The 18,193-nt window shown below is 36.2% G+C and overlaps 1 protein-coding gene across 4 annotated transcripts in view; it reads left to right on the plus strand.

Moving 5' to 3' along the window:
- RSF1 (remodeling and spacing factor 1) overlaps positions 1–18,193 on the plus strand; it is a 158,162-nt gene that overhangs the window by 124,484 nt on the left and 15,485 nt on the right. For 3 of the 4 annotated variants that reach the window (XM_047071791.1, XM_047071793.1, XM_047071794.1), the window contains 6 exons: positions 419–2,184; positions 4,140–4,346; positions 9,110–9,214; positions 10,439–10,518; positions 15,495–15,549; positions 16,863–16,972. In XM_047071791.1, coding sequence (XP_046927747.1) covers positions 419–2,184; positions 4,140–4,346; positions 9,110–9,214; positions 10,439–10,518; positions 15,495–15,549; positions 16,863–16,972 — 2,323 coding nt within the window. The remainder of the gene's footprint in view (positions 1–418; positions 2,185–4,139; positions 4,347–9,109; positions 9,215–10,438; positions 10,519–15,494; positions 15,550–16,862; positions 16,973–18,193) is intronic. The other variant, XM_047071792.1, reaches the window with a different exon arrangement.

Consider the following 18,193-nt stretch of genomic DNA (forward strand, 5'->3'; position numbering starts at 1 on the left):
TTTACTTATTTATTGTGAGACGGAGCACAAACGGGAGGAGCAGAGGGGGAGGGAGAAGCCCAAGCAGACTCTGTGCAGCCAGGGCAGTGTAGAGCCCAGCGTGGGGCTCGAACTCATAAAACTGTTGCGATCATAACCTGAGCCAAAATCAACTGGATGCTCAACCGACTGAGCCACCCAGGTGCCCCTGAGTAACTGTTTCTTAATATTTAGAAGTTGTGCTTCAGAGTTTGGTAATTTCCTTCACTGTCAGATTTGAGGTTTCTTGTTTTTGTTTTAGTTTTTGGTCAAATGTCCATTGACAAACCACCTCTTTTAAAGAGCAAAAATTGCAAGTGGGAAGATATATTATATTTACCCTTTTATGTTTTATAATCTTCAATGCTTAGATTTATGTAAATCTTTTCCTGATTTTTAGAGGACCAGAAGGAAAATGAAAAGATGAAAAGTGAAGAGCAGCCAATAAATTCAGAAACCTGCTCTACACCCAGTGCTCTGGAAGAGGCTACTGTGAAAGTAGAAAAGGAGGATGAAAAGGAACTTGTGAAACTGCCCGTCATAGTCAAGCTAGAAAAACCTTTGCCAGAAAGTGAGGATAAAAGGATTATTAAAGAAGAAAGCGATTCCTTCAAGGAAAATGTCAAACCCACTAAAGTTGAAGTTAAGGAATTTAGAGCAGATCCAAAAGATATCAAAAGTAGCACGGAGAAGCTAGAGCCAGAGAGGCTAGAGTTCGGTGGCAGTGTCAGGTCTTCTCAAGAGATCACTGAGAAGTCGACTGAAGAAACCGAGAAACTTAAAAATGACCAGCAGGCCAAGATACCACTAAAAAAACGAGAAATTAAACTGAGTGATGATTTTGACAGTCCAATCAAAGGACCTTTGTGTAAATCCGTTACTCCAACAAAAGAGTTTTTGAAAGATGAAATAAAACAAGAGGAAGAGACTTGTAAAAGGATCTCCACAATCACTATTTTGGGTCATGAAGGGAAACAACTGGTAAATGGAGAAGTTAGTGATGAAAAGGTAACTCCAAATTTTAAAACAGAACAAATGGAGACAAAGTTTTATGATACAAAGGAAGATAGCTGTAGCCCCTCTAACGACAGGAGCGTCATCATGGAGGGAAATGGAGCAGAGTCCTTAAATTCTGTCATAACGAATATGAAAATAGGTGATCTTGAGAAGGAAGTGGTCCCTGTAGGGAAAGATGCAGATAATTCAGTATCAGTCTTAGAGACCCAGAATCAAAAAGGACAGCTAGAGGAAACCGGTCCTCCAGAAATGGAAATCTCTCTTGAGACTTCTGAGATGGCAAAGGATCTCTCTTTGAAAACTGCTTTATCTGCCACTGAATCTTGTACTCTGAAGGTTGACGAGAAGTCTCCCAAAAGTAAAAAGGATAAGCGCCCACCAGTCCTAGAATGTCTTGAAAAGTTAGAGAAGTCCAAAAAAACTTTTCTTGATAAGGACACACAAAGATTGAGTCCAATACCAGAGGAGGTTCCGAAGTATACTCTAGAATCAGTAAAGTCAGTCTCTCCTGAGGCAGCGGAAACTTCTGCACCGTCTAACATGACTGACCACTGTGAGAAGTTAGCCTCAGAAAAAGAAGTGGTAGAATGTCAGAGTACAAGTTCCACTGAAGGTCATTCCCTGGAAAAAACAGACCGAGAAATTCTAAAAAAGGATTCTGAATCCACAAAGGTAGAAACGGATAATCTGGACAATGCCCAAACCTCTGGCACAGAGGATCCTTCTGAGACAAAGGGTTCTATGCAAAAAAGCAAATTTAAATATAAGTTGATTCCTGAGGAAGAAACCACTGCCTCAGAAAACACAGAGATAACCTCTGAAAGGCAGAAAGAGGGCATCAAATTAACAATTAGGATATCCAGTCGGAAGAAGAAGCCAGATTCTCCTCCCCAAATTCTAGAACCAGAAACCAAGCAAGAGAAGACAGAAAAGGAAGAAGAGAAAACAAACGTAGGTCGTACCTTGAGGCGGTCTCCAAGAATATCTAGACCCACAGCAAAAGTGGCTGAGATCAGAGATCAGAAAGCTGATAAAAAAAGAGGGGAAGGAGAAGATGAAGTGGAAGAAGAGTCAGCAGCCTCACAGAAAGCAGACAAAAAAGAAAATTTGAAAAAAACAGAGAAGGATACAAATTCTAAAGTAAGCAAGGTAAAATTTCTCCTATTTCAAGTTTTAATTTTTATTAGAAATAATTGGGTCTAAGTGTAACTCTTGGTTTGGCTAAACAGAAGTCATTCAAAGAGAACTTTAAAAAAAAAAAGGTATCTTTCTTCCTTTGTCTGTGTTGTCTTTTCTCAATAGTTGTCAACAGACATTAAATTTTTGGACTATACAATCTTGTCATCTTTTAAATTTTTTCTCTGTTACAGGCATTACGGGAATACATTTTCTATGTAAACTGTAGGTGATACCCAGCCTGTAGGATTGAAAACTGAAAATACCCCATACACACTGTTAATAGAAACACTTGTAACATCTCTTTCCAGTTCTTTTTCCATACGTTCATGGGTATGTTCATAAATATTTACCCATTCACTGAAACAATAAATTAAATCGAGTATGTTCATTTTTCTATGAATGTTTCACTTATCAGTGTGTCTCTGAACTCTTTCCATGTCTGTACATGTAGTCTACCTTTTGGTTATTGATGGCTACATAGTATTCCATAGTGTGGATGTACCTCAGTTTATTAACCACTCCCTTATTGATTGACATTTAGGTTGTTTCCAATTTTTCACTATTACAGGCAATGCTGCATTGAAGATCCTTTTGGACATAAGTGAGTATTTCTTTAGAATAGACTCCTAGAATTGGCATTGCTGGGTCAAGGGGCATGTGTATTTTAACTTTTGATAGCTATTGCCACACTGCCCTCCCCAAAAGGCCCCGTGCGTACACCCTCTCATTACTAAGTATGAGAGTGTCTATTTTCCCCCATTTTAATCATTAGTCTTAGAAGCCAGAATCCTTTTTCCTATAACTCTTCTTTTTAAGCCAGACCTTGACAAGTCTTTGGCAAGTTTATAGGAGTTTGTTATAATTAAAAGTGCTACTTTTGTTTTTAATTTATTTAAGTGATCAGATTGTTCTTCATAGTAAGTGATCCTTTCTTCCCTAAAATACTGAAATTTTAATTCTTAAAAATAATTTCCCCGTCTGTTGTTAGAATTATTTTGGTCTTTGATGGGGACTTATACTATAGGAATGAACTGAAATATGAATTAAAAGACTGAAACCAGGGAGTAAAAAAGCAGTTTACAACATTATAAACTTATTCTCTGAATAATATATTTCAATATTTGTCAGGATTTTTTTTTTAATTTTTTTTTTCAACGTTTATTTATTTTTGGGACAGAGAGAGACAGAGCATGAACGGGCGAGGGGCAGAGAGAGAGGGAGACACAGAATCGGAAACAGGCTCCAGGCTCTGAGCCATCAGCCCAGAGCCTGACGCAGGGCTCGAACTCACGGACCACGAGATCGTGACCTGGCTGAAGTCGGACGCTTAACCGACTGCGCCACCCAGGCGCCCCTGTCAGGATTTTTATATGCAGTTATGACCTATGAAAAGTTTTGCATTCACCTCTAATATGGGAATTTAAATTTTTATGTTAACAATATGTGAGAATATAGTCAGTGCTCTATTATAAATAGAGCCTTTAAAATGTGCATGGCCTTTGACCCAGAATCCTCTTCAAGGAATTTATCCTAACCACAGAGGTTTGTAAAAATTTACATTTACAAGGACCCATTTTTTATGAAAGTGAAAAACTGGGAAACTACCTAAATGTCTGTCTAGTAAGAGATTAGATAAATACAGCTATGTGATGGCATATCATACAGTCATCTACAGTGATGTAAATAATATTTTTTCACTAGGGAAAATATTTAAAAGAGAGAATGTTAATTATAATCCCCTCCAACAAAAATAGAATAAATTATGAAAATATGTACCAAAATTTAATAGTAGGTAGATCTGTGATAAGGATATAATAATTTTCATTTTCTTCTTATATATTGACTAAACATGGACATATAATCAGAAGTTTGTTTTTTAACGTTCTCATTATACCAAATTATCCCAATTTTTAATTTTATACAAGGTAAAACCCAAAGGCAAAGTTCGATGGACTGGTTCTCGAACACGTGGCAGGTGGAAATATTCTAGCAATGATGAAAGTGAAGGGTCGGACAGTGAAAAATCATCTGCAGCTTCAGAAGAAGAGGAAGAAAAAGAAAGCGAAGAAGCCATCCTAGCAGATGATGATGAACCGTGCAAAAAATGTGGCCTTCCAAACCATCCTGAACTAGTATGTACCTGATCTAAATGGACAGTCTTCATCTTACTGGCATGTTGTGGTTACCCAAAGGCAGTCTAACTCTTCTAGGTTTGATCATGATTTGAAATTTGTTTATTGCTGCACAACTTATGTGTACAAAATAATCTTTGTTTCTCAAATAATAACCCAATTCTGCTTTCATTCTACTTGGTTTATATATTGCTGTTTCCTCTACTTAAGGATACACTCTTAACCTCTTCTCACAATCAGTGAATTAGTCAAATATTTTTATTCTCTTCTTTTTCTTTAAATGTTTCTTCTTTCCCTTTCAGTTAATTCATAATGATATTTCTGAAGTGCCAACTTTAAAGAAGGCCTAATGGCCATATTGCCTTCTGTGGAAACATTTAAGTCAAGTAGTAACCTAGTAGGGCTTTACACTTTGGGAAATAGGCAGTCTTAAAGAAAAAAAAAAAAAAAAAATTAAGAAGATAAATTATAGACCATATATATTCAGAAGAATAGTGAGATTTACATGGTACTTTCTTACCCAGGAAGTTCTTCAAAGATAGCCTAAATCAGGAAAACCAGTTCCTAACCTGTTTATATATTTTTTGCAGTTCATAAGTGCTTTCTAGAGAGCCTGTTGAAGAAACACTCTTGTAAATGAATGCCCAATTCTATACAACCAGCCTTTTTTTTTTTAATAGATCTGACTTGAGAGGCAATTTCCAACTACTAAGTAGAAAGAAAAGTAAAGAAAGTTGGTTCCACGTAGGTAGAATTTTGTTTAGCAGAAACTTTTTGGAATCCATTAAAGTTTGGAAAATTCATCTGAGGTAGTTCTCCAAGACTCTTTTTCCTAGAAAGCTCTGTGGGGTAATGGGAAAAGCATTGGAGCAGGACACACTTGGATGGAGGTCCTGCTTTCACCTCTTATTAGGTGCTCTAGTTTGTATCTTAATTTCTTTGTTATAAAATGAAAATAATACCACATACTTCTTTTGAGGGCTGTTTTTAGTAAGTTATGTAAAGTTGACCTACCACAATTCCTGACCTCTAGTATGTGCTAGTTTAAAGTTATTTGTGGTTTACTTGTTCTTTTCTTCCTTGATGTTAAAATCATACCTGGAAATTAAATGTATCAATGATGTTTATCAGATCCCCACAGTTTCAGAGAATTCAAGTAAAAGATAAAACTTAGGACCAGAGAATGACTTTAGCTCTGAGAAGAATATATGTTGAAATTAGGCTGAAAAGACCCTTCCAAGAATTTTTATGATCATCAGGCTGTGAAAATTAGGTCAAGATTTTTGTGTGAGGCCAAGAAGAGATTTGCGATAGTGGTTTTTTTCTGCTCTCCAAATGAAAAACTAACACGTGTGTTCTTTCCTGGCCATTTCTATATCTTTTTAAAATAAGAGAGTGCACTTTAACTGAGGCAGCAATAGATGTCAACAACAAAAGGGGTGTGAGGAAATGAGACGTAAAATGAGGTGAGCAGAGATGATACTGAGGAGATGGAGAAGTTGCACCCTCCTTGGAATACACACAGGACTTTCATTTATTTCATTATTTTAACGACTGCTCTGAAAATCCCGTTGCTGGTTACTGTGCTAAAAAGGAATGACATTGGAAACTAAAGATCCAAATGTGGATTTCTTGTGCCCAGTGTTTAAGAATAATCATCAAATCTGGGGCGCCTGGGTGGTGCAGTCAGTTAAGCGTCCGACTTCAGCCAGGTCACAATCTCGCGGTCCATGAGTTCGAGCCCCGCGTCAGGCTCTGGGCAGATGGCTCGGAGCCTGGAGCCTGTTTCCGATTCTGTGTCTCCCTCTCTCTCTGCCCCTCCCCAATTCATGCTCTGTCTCTCTCTGTCCCAAAAATAAATTAAAAAAAACGTTGAAAAAAAAAATTAAAAAAAAAAAAAAAAGAATAATCATCAAATCAAAATGTCAAGCAACTACTATATGTTATGTCGTAGGGAAATGATTCTGAATTAGAAAGACATGGTCCCTGTCCTCACTGAGCTTACAGCAGAAAAATAAATTCATTGATAAGTATAGAACTCTATGGGGTGTTCCAGATGTTTTAGTCAAAGTAAATGCATTTTTGCCTGAGGCTTGGAAACCTTACCTAGTAGTTTATCTTAATGGAATTTTATATTTATTGCAGAATAGAGGCAAACATCATTTTTAAAAAGTTGCATTCCAAAAGTTTACTTTTAATTTTGTTATTTAAAATTTAGATTATGTTTTATCTTGGAAACAATGTGATAAATGAAATCAGGTGCCCAGGTTAGTCCACATATGCCTGTGTGATCAGTCAGTCATATAACTCAAGTGTAACACTAACATGACTTAGTATGGAATTCTGGGTATTGGCAGCAAATGGTGATGATGCATTGTATGGAGAAAGGGAAAGATAGTTTTTCACTTCTAAATCGTTGCACATGGATGCACATCCCACCACCCTCCTCTACCCTCCATGGTTCGTGTGAGCAGTTTAGAAACTGCTTTACGTGTATACTACAGTTGAACACATAAATGAAGTATAGAGAATTGGAGCCAGCTTTCTCAGTATCAGAGAAAAGAAGTTAAGAGAATAAGCAAGCACAAAGGCTAGAATGAGCCCTGTGGTGCTGGATACTAGTATGAACTGATGTTTGTTTATTTTAATATAGATACCTGTGTATGCATAGGTTGCTATACATACGTCTGCTTCCTAGCTCTGTCCTCTGAGAGAGCTTAGAAGTGGTCATACCTAGTATCATAGCATTCAGTACCTAGATGGTGGTTTCTAAATACCATTCTCCAATCATGGAACCAGGGCTTCTAGGAGAAATGGCTAGTTCAAAGGCTTGGGCAGGGAAAATATAAGATGTGCCTGGAGCATCCTGTCCTGAAGTGTCAGAGAGTAAAAAAGTGCTTTCAAAGAAAAGATGCAAATGAGTCTTAAGGACACAGGAGCCTACCTGGAAAAACTCCCAGTGTGTCTGTGGCTGGGGCAACTTGAACAATAAATTAATAGTTTAGATTCTAGCCTAAAGAAAATAAATCTTCATTAGTTAATCTTGATATAAAGAAGTGATTGAAAAACAAATAAATGGAAGGAGAAGGGCATATTTTCTTCACAGAATTTCAAATAGTAGAAGGCATGGAAATAGCAAATCATCATTAGAACACCACCATAACAGCTGTTGTAAGCAATAATTGTAGCACTGATGAGTGCTAAAATTAGTGGGTGAAATTTATTAATTACTGTGGTTGATTTTAGCTTATATCTCCAAATCCTTTGATACTCCTCCCTCTAGAAAGTGGAGCTTAATTCTCCTCCCCTTGAATGTGGGCTGGACTTGTCCTTTCTAATGAGAATAGGTATGGAAAGTGAAAAGTAGTAACTTTACAGTGATGAAAACCAACAGATACTATCATGGTCAAGTAATCAAGGTTAATATTACTACTAATAAGTCATAGTGGTGTCATGTACTCCCAGATATGATGCAGTGAGCAGGGCACTTCACCTCTGTTGAATTCTTCTCCAAAACGCATAACCTCAGTCTAATCAAGAGAAGACTTCAGACAAACCCAAAATGAGGGGCAGTCTACATAATATCTGACTAGTACTCTTCAAAATTGTCAAAGTCATGGAAAACAGAAAGACCAAGTTATTACACATCAGAGGAGATTGAGAAAACATGGTTAAATGGGATATAATATCCTGGATTTTTCTGGAATCAGAAAAAGGACATTAGTGGTGAAATCTGAATATGGTCTATTGGTTACTTAAGAGTAACGTACTGATGTTAATTTCTTAATTTTGATAAATGTCCCATGGTTATGTAAGATGTTAACATGAATGGAAGCAGGATAAAAGATTTATGAAAACTCCACTGTCTTTGCAACTCTTCTGTAAATCTACAATTATTTAAAAATAAGGTTTTTTTAAGTTAAACATTCCTGAGTGTACATTTTAAGTTTTAGAGAATTGGTCATCTTAAACTCCGATAACCTAAAGTGACAATTTAAGGCTAATTATTAGCCTTTGTTTGCGAACATGATGGCCCTTAAGTATAGCTTCATTCCTTATACCTTCATCCCTTTCTTATTTGAATTGACATGATAAAAAGAATCATGAATGTTTCTTACAGACCAGCAATTGAAATGCTATTTAAAGTGGGATTTATGAGGGGCGCCTGGGTGGCGCAGTCGGTTAAGCGTCCGACTTCAGCCAGGTCACGATCTCGCGGTCCGTGCGTTCGAGCCCCGCGTCGGGCTCTGGGCTGATGGCTCAGAGCCTGGAGCCTGTTTCCGATTCTGTGTCTCCCTCTCTCTCTGCCCCTCGCCCGTTCATGCTCTGTCTCTCTCTGTCCCAAAAATAAATAAACGTTGAAAAAAAAAATAAAAATAAAGTGGGATTTATGTGTATTTTTAAAATCTTCTGTGTGGTAGGGAAGTTTATGATCCTTGAGCTATAAAACTCTATTATAAAAAGAATATATTGTTATAGCCCTTGAGGAACGCTAAAAAAGAATTATAACTCTAGTTCAGAAGAATTTGTAATTTTTCACCAAATTTTGCAGGTCAGCATTTTGTAAATGATTTTATTTTACTTTTTAAAAAACTGACCTGTTAGGTCCCTCATTACAGAGTTTTTTAGTTTTAGGCAAATAAAGGTACTTTGATATAGCATATTTCTTAGTACAGTTCTAAAAAATATTGAAATGTCTTTAACTTCAGAATCATTGAATTCTAGTTACGGTTAGGTTGACATTAACCTGTGGTTTATTTCAGATTCTTCTGTGTGACTCTTGTGACAGTGGATACCACACTGCCTGCCTTCGCCCTCCTCTGATGATCATCCCAGATGGAGAATGGTTCTGCCCGCCTTGCCAACATGTATGACCCAGCATAGCTTTGTTTGTAGTCTTCAGTTTCATAGTCCAATTAATGAGACTTCTTGACAGCCACTAAACATTTTTAATCTTCAAAGCAATTTCTAAACATTATTTATCTTTTGTTTGAAGTTTTGTGAATTTTGAGACTATTGGAAAACTACCTTTTATTAATATCTTTTAAACCTTTTTTTTTTTTTTTACTCCCAGAGCATTTATTTCTCAAGGACCTCTAATTTTTATAAAATTATAATCTCTTAATTTTTTTCACACTTGTTAACAGGCAAAAATGGCCCCAAATTAAAATGATTTGTGAGGACAGAAATAAGTTTCTTCCTGTTCTTGTTTCATCCTCTTTTCCATTTCTACCTACCTCCTTCTTGTCAGTTTTATGGATGGTATTATGAGTTATGTAGCACTATGATGCTACTGTGAATAGAAACATGGATTATATTTCTCTTCTATCTTGACTCAGGTAAATTTCTTTTGAAAGCTGAAGAATAGGTTCTTTTTATGCCACCATACCCAAGGGGTCTCTCTCTTACAAGTCCAGTCTCATTTCACTTTAGAAATGATGGGCATTATCACATTTCCCAGTAGAGTGGACTTCCTTGGCTTAACATAGCTTTATCAGTTACATTCTTCAGCTCTTTTTTGACCCAGTAACCATGTGGCATGGTTTTGTAATTTTTTGACATCGCTTTTGAAAAATAGTGATTGGCACCATTATATTATATTTTATGTAGAACTTTCTCCCTTAAAAATGTTGTGGGGTTTTTAAAACGTTTTAATCACTATCATGTAAGCATGTGGAGCCAAATGCTATTTTAAACATTCATTACTACCAGCTAGATAGGCATAGGATGTATTTCTTGATGAGGCTATAAGTTTCCCTAACATGTGCATTACTTCAGAGACAACTGTGCCCATCTTTAGTTCAGTGGAGGCCAGGGCACCTCTTGATTTAATTAAACAGAAGGAGCATCTCAGTGTTTCCTTACTCTGTGGCCCCTTATCGGCTCTCATAATAGCACAGTATCCATGACCTAACTAAAATTCAAGGGATAAATGATTGTGGAAAGGTGTTAAAAATGACATTCCTGGGGACTCCTGGCTGGCTTAGTTGGTAGAGCATATGACCCTTGATCATGAGTTCAAGCTTCGCATTGGACATAGAGCTTACTTTAAAAATAATAATAATAGTAACACTTACGTTTTGCTCTTCCAGAAACTACTGTGTGAGAAATTAGAAGAACAGTTGCAGGATTTGGATGTGGCCTTAAAGAAGAAGGAGCGTGCTGAACGCAGGTATTGTGAAATGTGTGTTAATGTTTTACTTGGGAATTTGGTAACAAAATTGTCTTCCAGCACAGGTTAATATATCTTTCTAAAGCAGGAATTGGCAAACTGTGACCTGTAGGTCAAATTTGGCGTGCTTCTTGTTTTTATACTGCCTACTAAGAATTTTATTTTTCATTTTTAAATGATTGGGAAAAAAATCAAAACAAGAATCTTATTTCATGACACATGAAAATGATATATTCTGAATTCATGGTCCAGAAAAAAAGTGTTATTGGAACACAGCCATGTTCATTTGTTTATATATTGCCTGTTGCTGCTTTTGCACTACAGCAGCACAGTTAACTAGTTGCAACAGAGACCATATGACCTGCCACGCCTAATTTATTATCTGTCCTTTTACAGGAAAAGTTTGCCCACTCTTGATCTAAAACATTTATCAAAACCTACTCTGAATAAATATTGGCCCAATTATTGTGGAGGATATGTACCTTACTCAGTATGTAGTGAGTACAAGAAGATTCTAAGAACTGGTCTAGTTACCCATGTCATCTCTTTGGTGGGCGGAATTAATACCAGTGAGATAAAGAGCATTTAAATGCTGAACTATGTCATAAGAGTCATAACTTACAGTCATAAGAAATGCCTCCCTTTTCGATATACCACTGCGATGTCGTCTTAAAGCAGTTGGAGAATGCTTCTTGGAGGAGGTAAGAATGGAGTTGAACCCAATCTTTGAAAGGGGGCTCAAAATCAAGACAGTAAGTTTATGTTTATTTATATTTATGTGTACCTTCTTTGATTAATCTATTGCTAAACAGTTTTTCATGCCTACTGTGTACCAAACTGAAGAGAAAAGGTGAGTGAGCCAAAACTCTCCTTAGATGGAGCTCAGCTCTGTCAGAATACAGACATTGGAGCCAGTGATACAGTAAAGTAGATCAAGGTATATTCAGAGCAATACAAGAACACTGTGGAGGGGCATTTTAGTTGGGTTAGGGATTTGGGTTATTGGGCAAGTCCTTGGAAGGTAACTTAGGGTTGGACATGCAGAGAAAGGTATTTCAGGCAAAGAACCAAATGCAAGCAAGGACAAAGTGTGAACATGAGAGTGGGAGAGTGGTAGGAGATGAAGCTATAAAAGTGGGTTGAGGCTGAACTGTGAACTGTTTGGCCTATTTGAGTAGGGAATTTGAATTCTTCCTTATAGGTGGTAAGAAAGCCATCAAAGGAGAGATAAGTATGATCAGATTTTTGTTTCAGAAAAAATGCCCTGGTAACACTAAGAAGAAGGAATTAAAGTCCATACTGTTGCAGTAGAGACTAGGAGAGCCAGTGCGGCCTGAACTGGGGCATTCATTATGCAAGAAAGTGGGTGTGTTAAAGAGAATCTTCCGAAAATTAAGCAGTAGGATTTGATGCCCATTTGTACTTAGTATGAGAAAATCTAAGCAATGTCTCCTGGTTGGTCTTATTACCTTCATTTGCTGCTGCTGTAACTTTTACCTGCTATCTCACAGTCTTCCCCCCTTTATACCAAAGCTTGCTTTATAAAGGCAGTCAGCTAGCTCATTTGATAATCCACAGACTTTACTCTGCAAACTGTGCGCTCTGTGCGTTCAGCCTCTAGATCCTGTTTTTGTCCTTACTAGTCAGCTTGAGCTCTCTGGTTTATAATGGATGCTACTTGGTTTAAAGACAAAATTAGTCTCTAAAGTTAACTAGGAGATTAAAGTACCTCATTGTTTAAAATCAGTTTTCTAAATGCCTTTGTATTTAGAAACTGGGTAATAGTCCTATATATAATTATTAGGACTCTTTTGATATTCAGAGTTGTCCCTGTTTTTATTTTTGACACTAGAAAAAAATCTAACTTAAGGATGCTTCAAATTAAATCATAATAAAAATTAGGCATTTTCTTTATTCTTTTTGAAATCTGCCTGCCCTGCTGAGAAATGAGCAGTTTTCTCATGTCCTGAAGCTGATTTGACTCAGCAATGCAGATAATTAATAGGTTCAGACCTTAAGGACTTGGAAAAAAATATATTCTCTAAACATCAAGTCTGTAAACCACCTAAGAATTTGTCTGATCCTCAGATTAATTATATCTGCTTGTTTTTTTGGAGACTTATGATGCTTATGCCTTTTATATTTGGAAAGACTGGTTAAATATTTTGGACTGTTGCCTCATATACTATAAAGTATACTGTTGCAATTAAGGAATATTTAAAAATTTTAAATTTTAGAAATTTATGTTCAAATATGCCACAGTATTTGTTCACACTAGCGGTCTCTCATTTACTAACTCATTTGCTTTCTCTTCTACCTTTGATAGTCCTCTTTACTTAAATGTCATCCTTTAAGAGGACATCTATAATTGTGGCTTTGGATCACACGCTAAATCCTTTTTGAGATTGGATCACAGAAAGGAGTGCCAAGTTGTTACAAGGAGACCAGTCTGGCACAAAGCCAGTTAACTGAATTAATTGCTGTTATTTTTTAATTCTCCCTAATAATCTGGGTAAAAAAGTTTTCCTTATAGCTCCTAATGTACATGCTTCCTGATGTATATGAATCTTAGGGGCTCTAAACAGCAAAATATTTATATTTCTAAAGTAACTAATATATTAAGTATAAATTCCGCGTGACTTCATCTGTTTTTAAAAATGAGCATTTTTATTCATCCTTTTTAAAATGTGTGAAATAATTTCTAGAAACTTCGAGCCTAGCACAAGGGCATCTTTCCCCTTGTTCATTCATTTATTCAACATTTAGTGAGCACTTACTTTATGCCAGGCAATGTAATCAACATGAAGTATATTATGTGGCCTTTATCTTAAAGGGCTCTAAAGTATGGTGAAAAAGATGGATTTGTCAGTGAGTAATTAGTGACTAGCTAGCGGCTGTCTACAGAGCTGGAGCTGTGATGCTCCGTGAAATTTGATGTTTCTCAGAAGTTCCTCCAACTGGTTTGTAAACATCCCTTCCAGACCTTGGTGCCAGAAATTATTTGGGAATTCAAATAGCTCTGTACTTTCAGAGTACTTTTACTAGTGTTCACTAGCAAGAGAGTTGGATTTAATCAGGGTTGGAATTTTCCAGGTAATGTAACAGAGGGAAGGAGAGAAAGAGACAAGGAATTTGAAAGTGTATGCAAAGGAGTATTTATATTGATGGACCGTGGAGTCTAAGCCAGGTAAGAGGGAAAGTAAGGACATAAGGGAGTCATGGACAGTGAAAAGACGCTAGGGTCAATGTATAGACGTCCCACTGGAGTCAGGGAATTGTTGAAATCAGTGTACCAGAGGGAGTGAGCGGGAAAGGGAGCCAGTAGAAGTCAGAGAATAGATTCCCTGAACCTGAAATTTTAGGAGGGGTGTGGTTATTTGTAATGATGAGGCCTGGGCCCAATATGATCTTTGAGCTAGGTGGTGGTGAGATGGAATGGAAGATGTATCTTTCTGTAAGACTAATGAGCAAGAGAATGCTGTGATGAGAAATCATACCTACCTTCAAGATCCTACTCATTAACACCTATTTAAAGCCTCAACTTCCTCAGCTCTTCAAACAAGTTATTCTTTTTTCATGTTTCCATTATACCTATTAGTAATGAGCTACAGTCAGTTGTTAAATAATTGTGAGGACAAGAACCATGTATTATTTACCTTTAGGATTCCCAAGCCTGGAACAAATTGTTACCTAATATGGTGGATGTGAACTAAATGTTTTTCAGCTGGGTTGAGGAGATAATAATAATCAAGTGAAAGTAGATTTTTAGGTATAAAAGAGGAAACTGCTACAACAGTAAACTTGGTCAGTTTAAGGACGGATAAAGGTTGAACATATTTAGTATAAAAGAGGAAACTGATAAAATAGTAAACTTGGTTAGTTTAAGGACAGATATGTGTTGAACATATTTAGTACAGAGAACTCAAGTTCTGACTTACCCATGAAGCCTTCCCTGTTAATTTCAGCTAGTATTGTTCTTGCCTTTCCTAGTTTTTAATTCATTAACTGTACTATTTTTTATTAGGTTTTGATTAAAATAACTTTATCATTTTCTTACCTGCCAATTTTGCTGAATGGCTTTATAACCCATCTCAAAAAGACTGTAAGATTCTTGTTACCAGAGCCAAGAGGGCAATGTAAGCTGTGTTCTAAAGGACCCAGGTGACTGGATGAGTAATACCCTTCTATAAGGGACATCATCACAAATAAAAGGAGGAGGAGTGGTCACTATTTTCTTTCAGTTCAACATACATATAACACCTATCTGTTCTTGGTGAATTGAATTAACTTTGAGAGAACCAATTTGTTATGTAAAATCTGTTGAATTAAAATCAACAAAGGTTTGTTTCTTTGAAAAGAAACTATGGAGATCTCGTTAGTGTTCTAAATCCACATTTTCTGGAGAAGTGTTAACTGGCTCTAAAAATAATCTTCATTGGAGCAAGTAGGGTGCAGAGCCATGTGGCTGCATTGCCTTTTTTCCTCCTCTTTAAAAGATTGGTCTTGGTATCATTCACTGGGACCTTGACATGGTTCTATTGTATGGAATTCTTTTTTTATATATATATACTGTATTTATTACCATGAGATGATAGCTGTATGTACACATATATGAAAACTTCCAGCATAACAAAGATCTAGTTTGTCCAGTGTTGACTGTCTAATCACTTTATCAGTGAGTCTCTTCATGAAGTTTCCTTGTCTATTTCAGTTTGCAGGTTTTATTTTATCAGTATAATTACTTATAAGGCTACAATTTTCAGCTACATCTTTTTACAGTTTTTACCATTAGAAAGTTGTGTGCCTCCCACAGATAGCAATACGATAAGCTTTATAGACAGTAGCTAATGTCTGTGACCTAGCCTCTGCTATTATCATGAAATCAAAATTTTAGTAGTCTGTGTTAATAATGTTTTCCTAACAATTTTATTTTTAGCAAATCTCATTTTGCATGCATTTTTGTTTTTCATTTAAAGGAAAGAACGTTTGGTGTATGTGGGTATCAGTATTGAGAACATCATTCCTCCACAAGTAAGTTTCTAGTTTGCAGTATTTTTTAAAGAAGAGACTACCATAATTGTTCTAAAATTAACCCACTGTGTGTAATGTGAGTAGTTTTAAATGTATAGTGTACCTATCTTATTAAAAATAAAATTTAAGACCTTAAATCACCTGTATTTTCCTTCATGATAAAAATTACATATATAATGGGATGCCTGGATGGCTCATTCAGTAGAGGGGGTGACTCTGGATCCTCAGGGTCGTGAGTTTGACCCCTGTGATGGGTGTAGAGTTTACTTAAATACTACTACTACTACAATTAAATATATACTGATAGCTCCAAAATGTAATACCATCCAAATCAGATTTATATAACTCACCCCAGTAGGCTCTATATTCTCCTTTCCTCCTGTTTTTTTTTAAAGCCCTGTGTTGGGTAATTTGTTTTTAGCTTCTTTATGTGTTATTTATATAAAGTGACAAAAGAATAGTTCAGGGTTTTTAATTCTGTGCTTTAGGGGTTGGTTATTAGAAACTTCAATATTCTTAACCGATGGTTTCTTTGGAGGGTTATTGTTTTGCATTTATTGGTCTAATTTATAATTACGGATGTCTCATGAGTGAAAGTACATGTAACATGGTTTTCATTTCAAATGAAGAAATGTTCTTAATTTCATACATTATTTAATTTGGGCTTAATTAAATCACACACTTAAGTAAGTGGTCTTGGTTAGTTACTGTCCTTTAGCACCATGCTTCTTTTTTTTATAAATCCATTATTTTGTTGATTCAGCATACTTAGTGAATATCTTACATGTGTTAAATTATTGGTTAAAAAATTATCATTGGAGGGCAGCCTTGATGACTCAGTTGGTTGAGCATCCAACTTCAGCTCACATCGTGATCTCACAGTTGGTGAGTTTTAGGCCCCACATCAGGCTCACTGCTATCAGCACAGAGCCTGCTCCGGATCCTCTGTCCCCCCTCTCTCTCTTTCCCTCCCCTGCTCGCTCTCTCTCTCTCTCTCTCTCTGTCTCAAAAATAAATAAACATTAAAAAATTTATCAGTGGGGAAACTTCATCATGGTTGTTTTAAAAGAGGTAATTGTAAAATCACAGAAACATAAGAATTTTAATACAGAAGTGCTTCAGCCTTTGATCACCAATATTCTTTTTAATCTCTCTACTTAGCGTTTCTGTGTGTATTCAGTTTTGGGCAGGGGATCACCTCATTTTTTCAGATCTTTTACATGTGCTGCCTAAACAGACATTAGAAAACTATTAATTTCAAGTAACTTTCTGTCCTAATAACCTACATATTTATTATCATATTTTTAAACCAGGAGCCAGATTTTTCTGAAGATCATGAAGAAAAGAAAAAAGATTCAAAAAAATCCAAAGCAAACTTGCTTGAAAGGCGGTCAACAAGAACACGGAAATGTATAAGTTATAGGTATGAAATATGTGGAAATGGTTATAATGAAAAAGTGTAAAATGTTTTTTAAATTATACAACATGGCCCAAAAGTATCTGCTTTTCCCCATCATAATGGTCATTAGTAGTTGTGTATATGTTACTTACTATCTTTAGAATCATACAGCTTTAGAGCAGCCAGCATGATCTTTTCAAAATGTAAATTTGCTCATGTCATCCTCTTCTGCTTTGTCAGATTTCTATAGCTCTTGGAGTAAGGACTGATGCCTTTACAAGGCCCCTAAAGGCACTGCATAGCCCACTCTGTGCTTAGCTTTTTGGTTCCATCTCATCCACATTTTTCCTTACTCTGTCAATATCAGCCACAGTCTTCTTTCAGCTCCTTTGCATATGCTATTTATTATACCTAAGACCTCCCTCCTGTTTTTGCTTGTTAACCCTCTCTTAATCAAATCTATTATATGCCCTCATAGCAACCAGTTCTTCTTTTGAAAGCACTTATGATGATTGTAATGATTGTGATTTTAATTATCGAATTAATATTTCTCTCCCCCATTGGACTATTGTTAGCATGAAGGTAAGGACCAATGTCTGTTTCACACATGCTTCTGCCTTTTACAGCTGGCATAGTGCCCCGAGTAGTAAGTGTTCCATAAATGCCTGTTGAAAGAATCAGTAAATATAATTTGGTTTACTGTCTGCCACCAGAAATATCAGAGAGGAAAGGAGGGGGACAGAGAGAGTTTTCCAAGGTCACTCTGTTAGTAGCTAAACCTACACTAAAATGTTGTCTTCTAAATGTCTGCTAGTCTAGTGTTCTTTCCACTTGTCTCACTAAAATAGTAAGTGAGTTATATTCTAATTATTGTAGATCATTGTTTGACCTCTGGTCTCCTTAGATAACACCAAAAGAGTCTTTAACTTGAATAACTGGAGGTGAAAAACAAAATTGATTTCATGGAAGTTTGAGCTCGCTTCTTGTTTATGAACTTTTTCATCAGTGATCATGGAAGAGTTCCCATGTATTGTTTGCTGCTGTTGTTAATTGTTAAAGCTGTAAAATGCAGTGCAATCAGTAAATATAAAATCCTTAATACATATGAGAATGGTACCCATCTTATTCTTTAAAAAACAAAAGCTTTGAAAAATAAAAAACACCATTTTATATGAAATCATTATAACTAATGAAATCAAAGTCTACTGATGGGAAGGGCAAGCATAAAGACAAGTTCTGCTGTAA

The sequence above is a fragment of the Lynx rufus genome, unplaced genomic scaffold (assembly GCF_022079265.1).
Source record: "Lynx rufus isolate CCGP_SWC_20201006 ecotype Redwood Valley unplaced genomic scaffold, mLynRuf1.p SCAF_9, whole genome shotgun sequence".
Classification (NCBI taxonomy): Eukaryota; Metazoa; Chordata; class Mammalia; order Carnivora; family Felidae; genus Lynx; species Lynx rufus.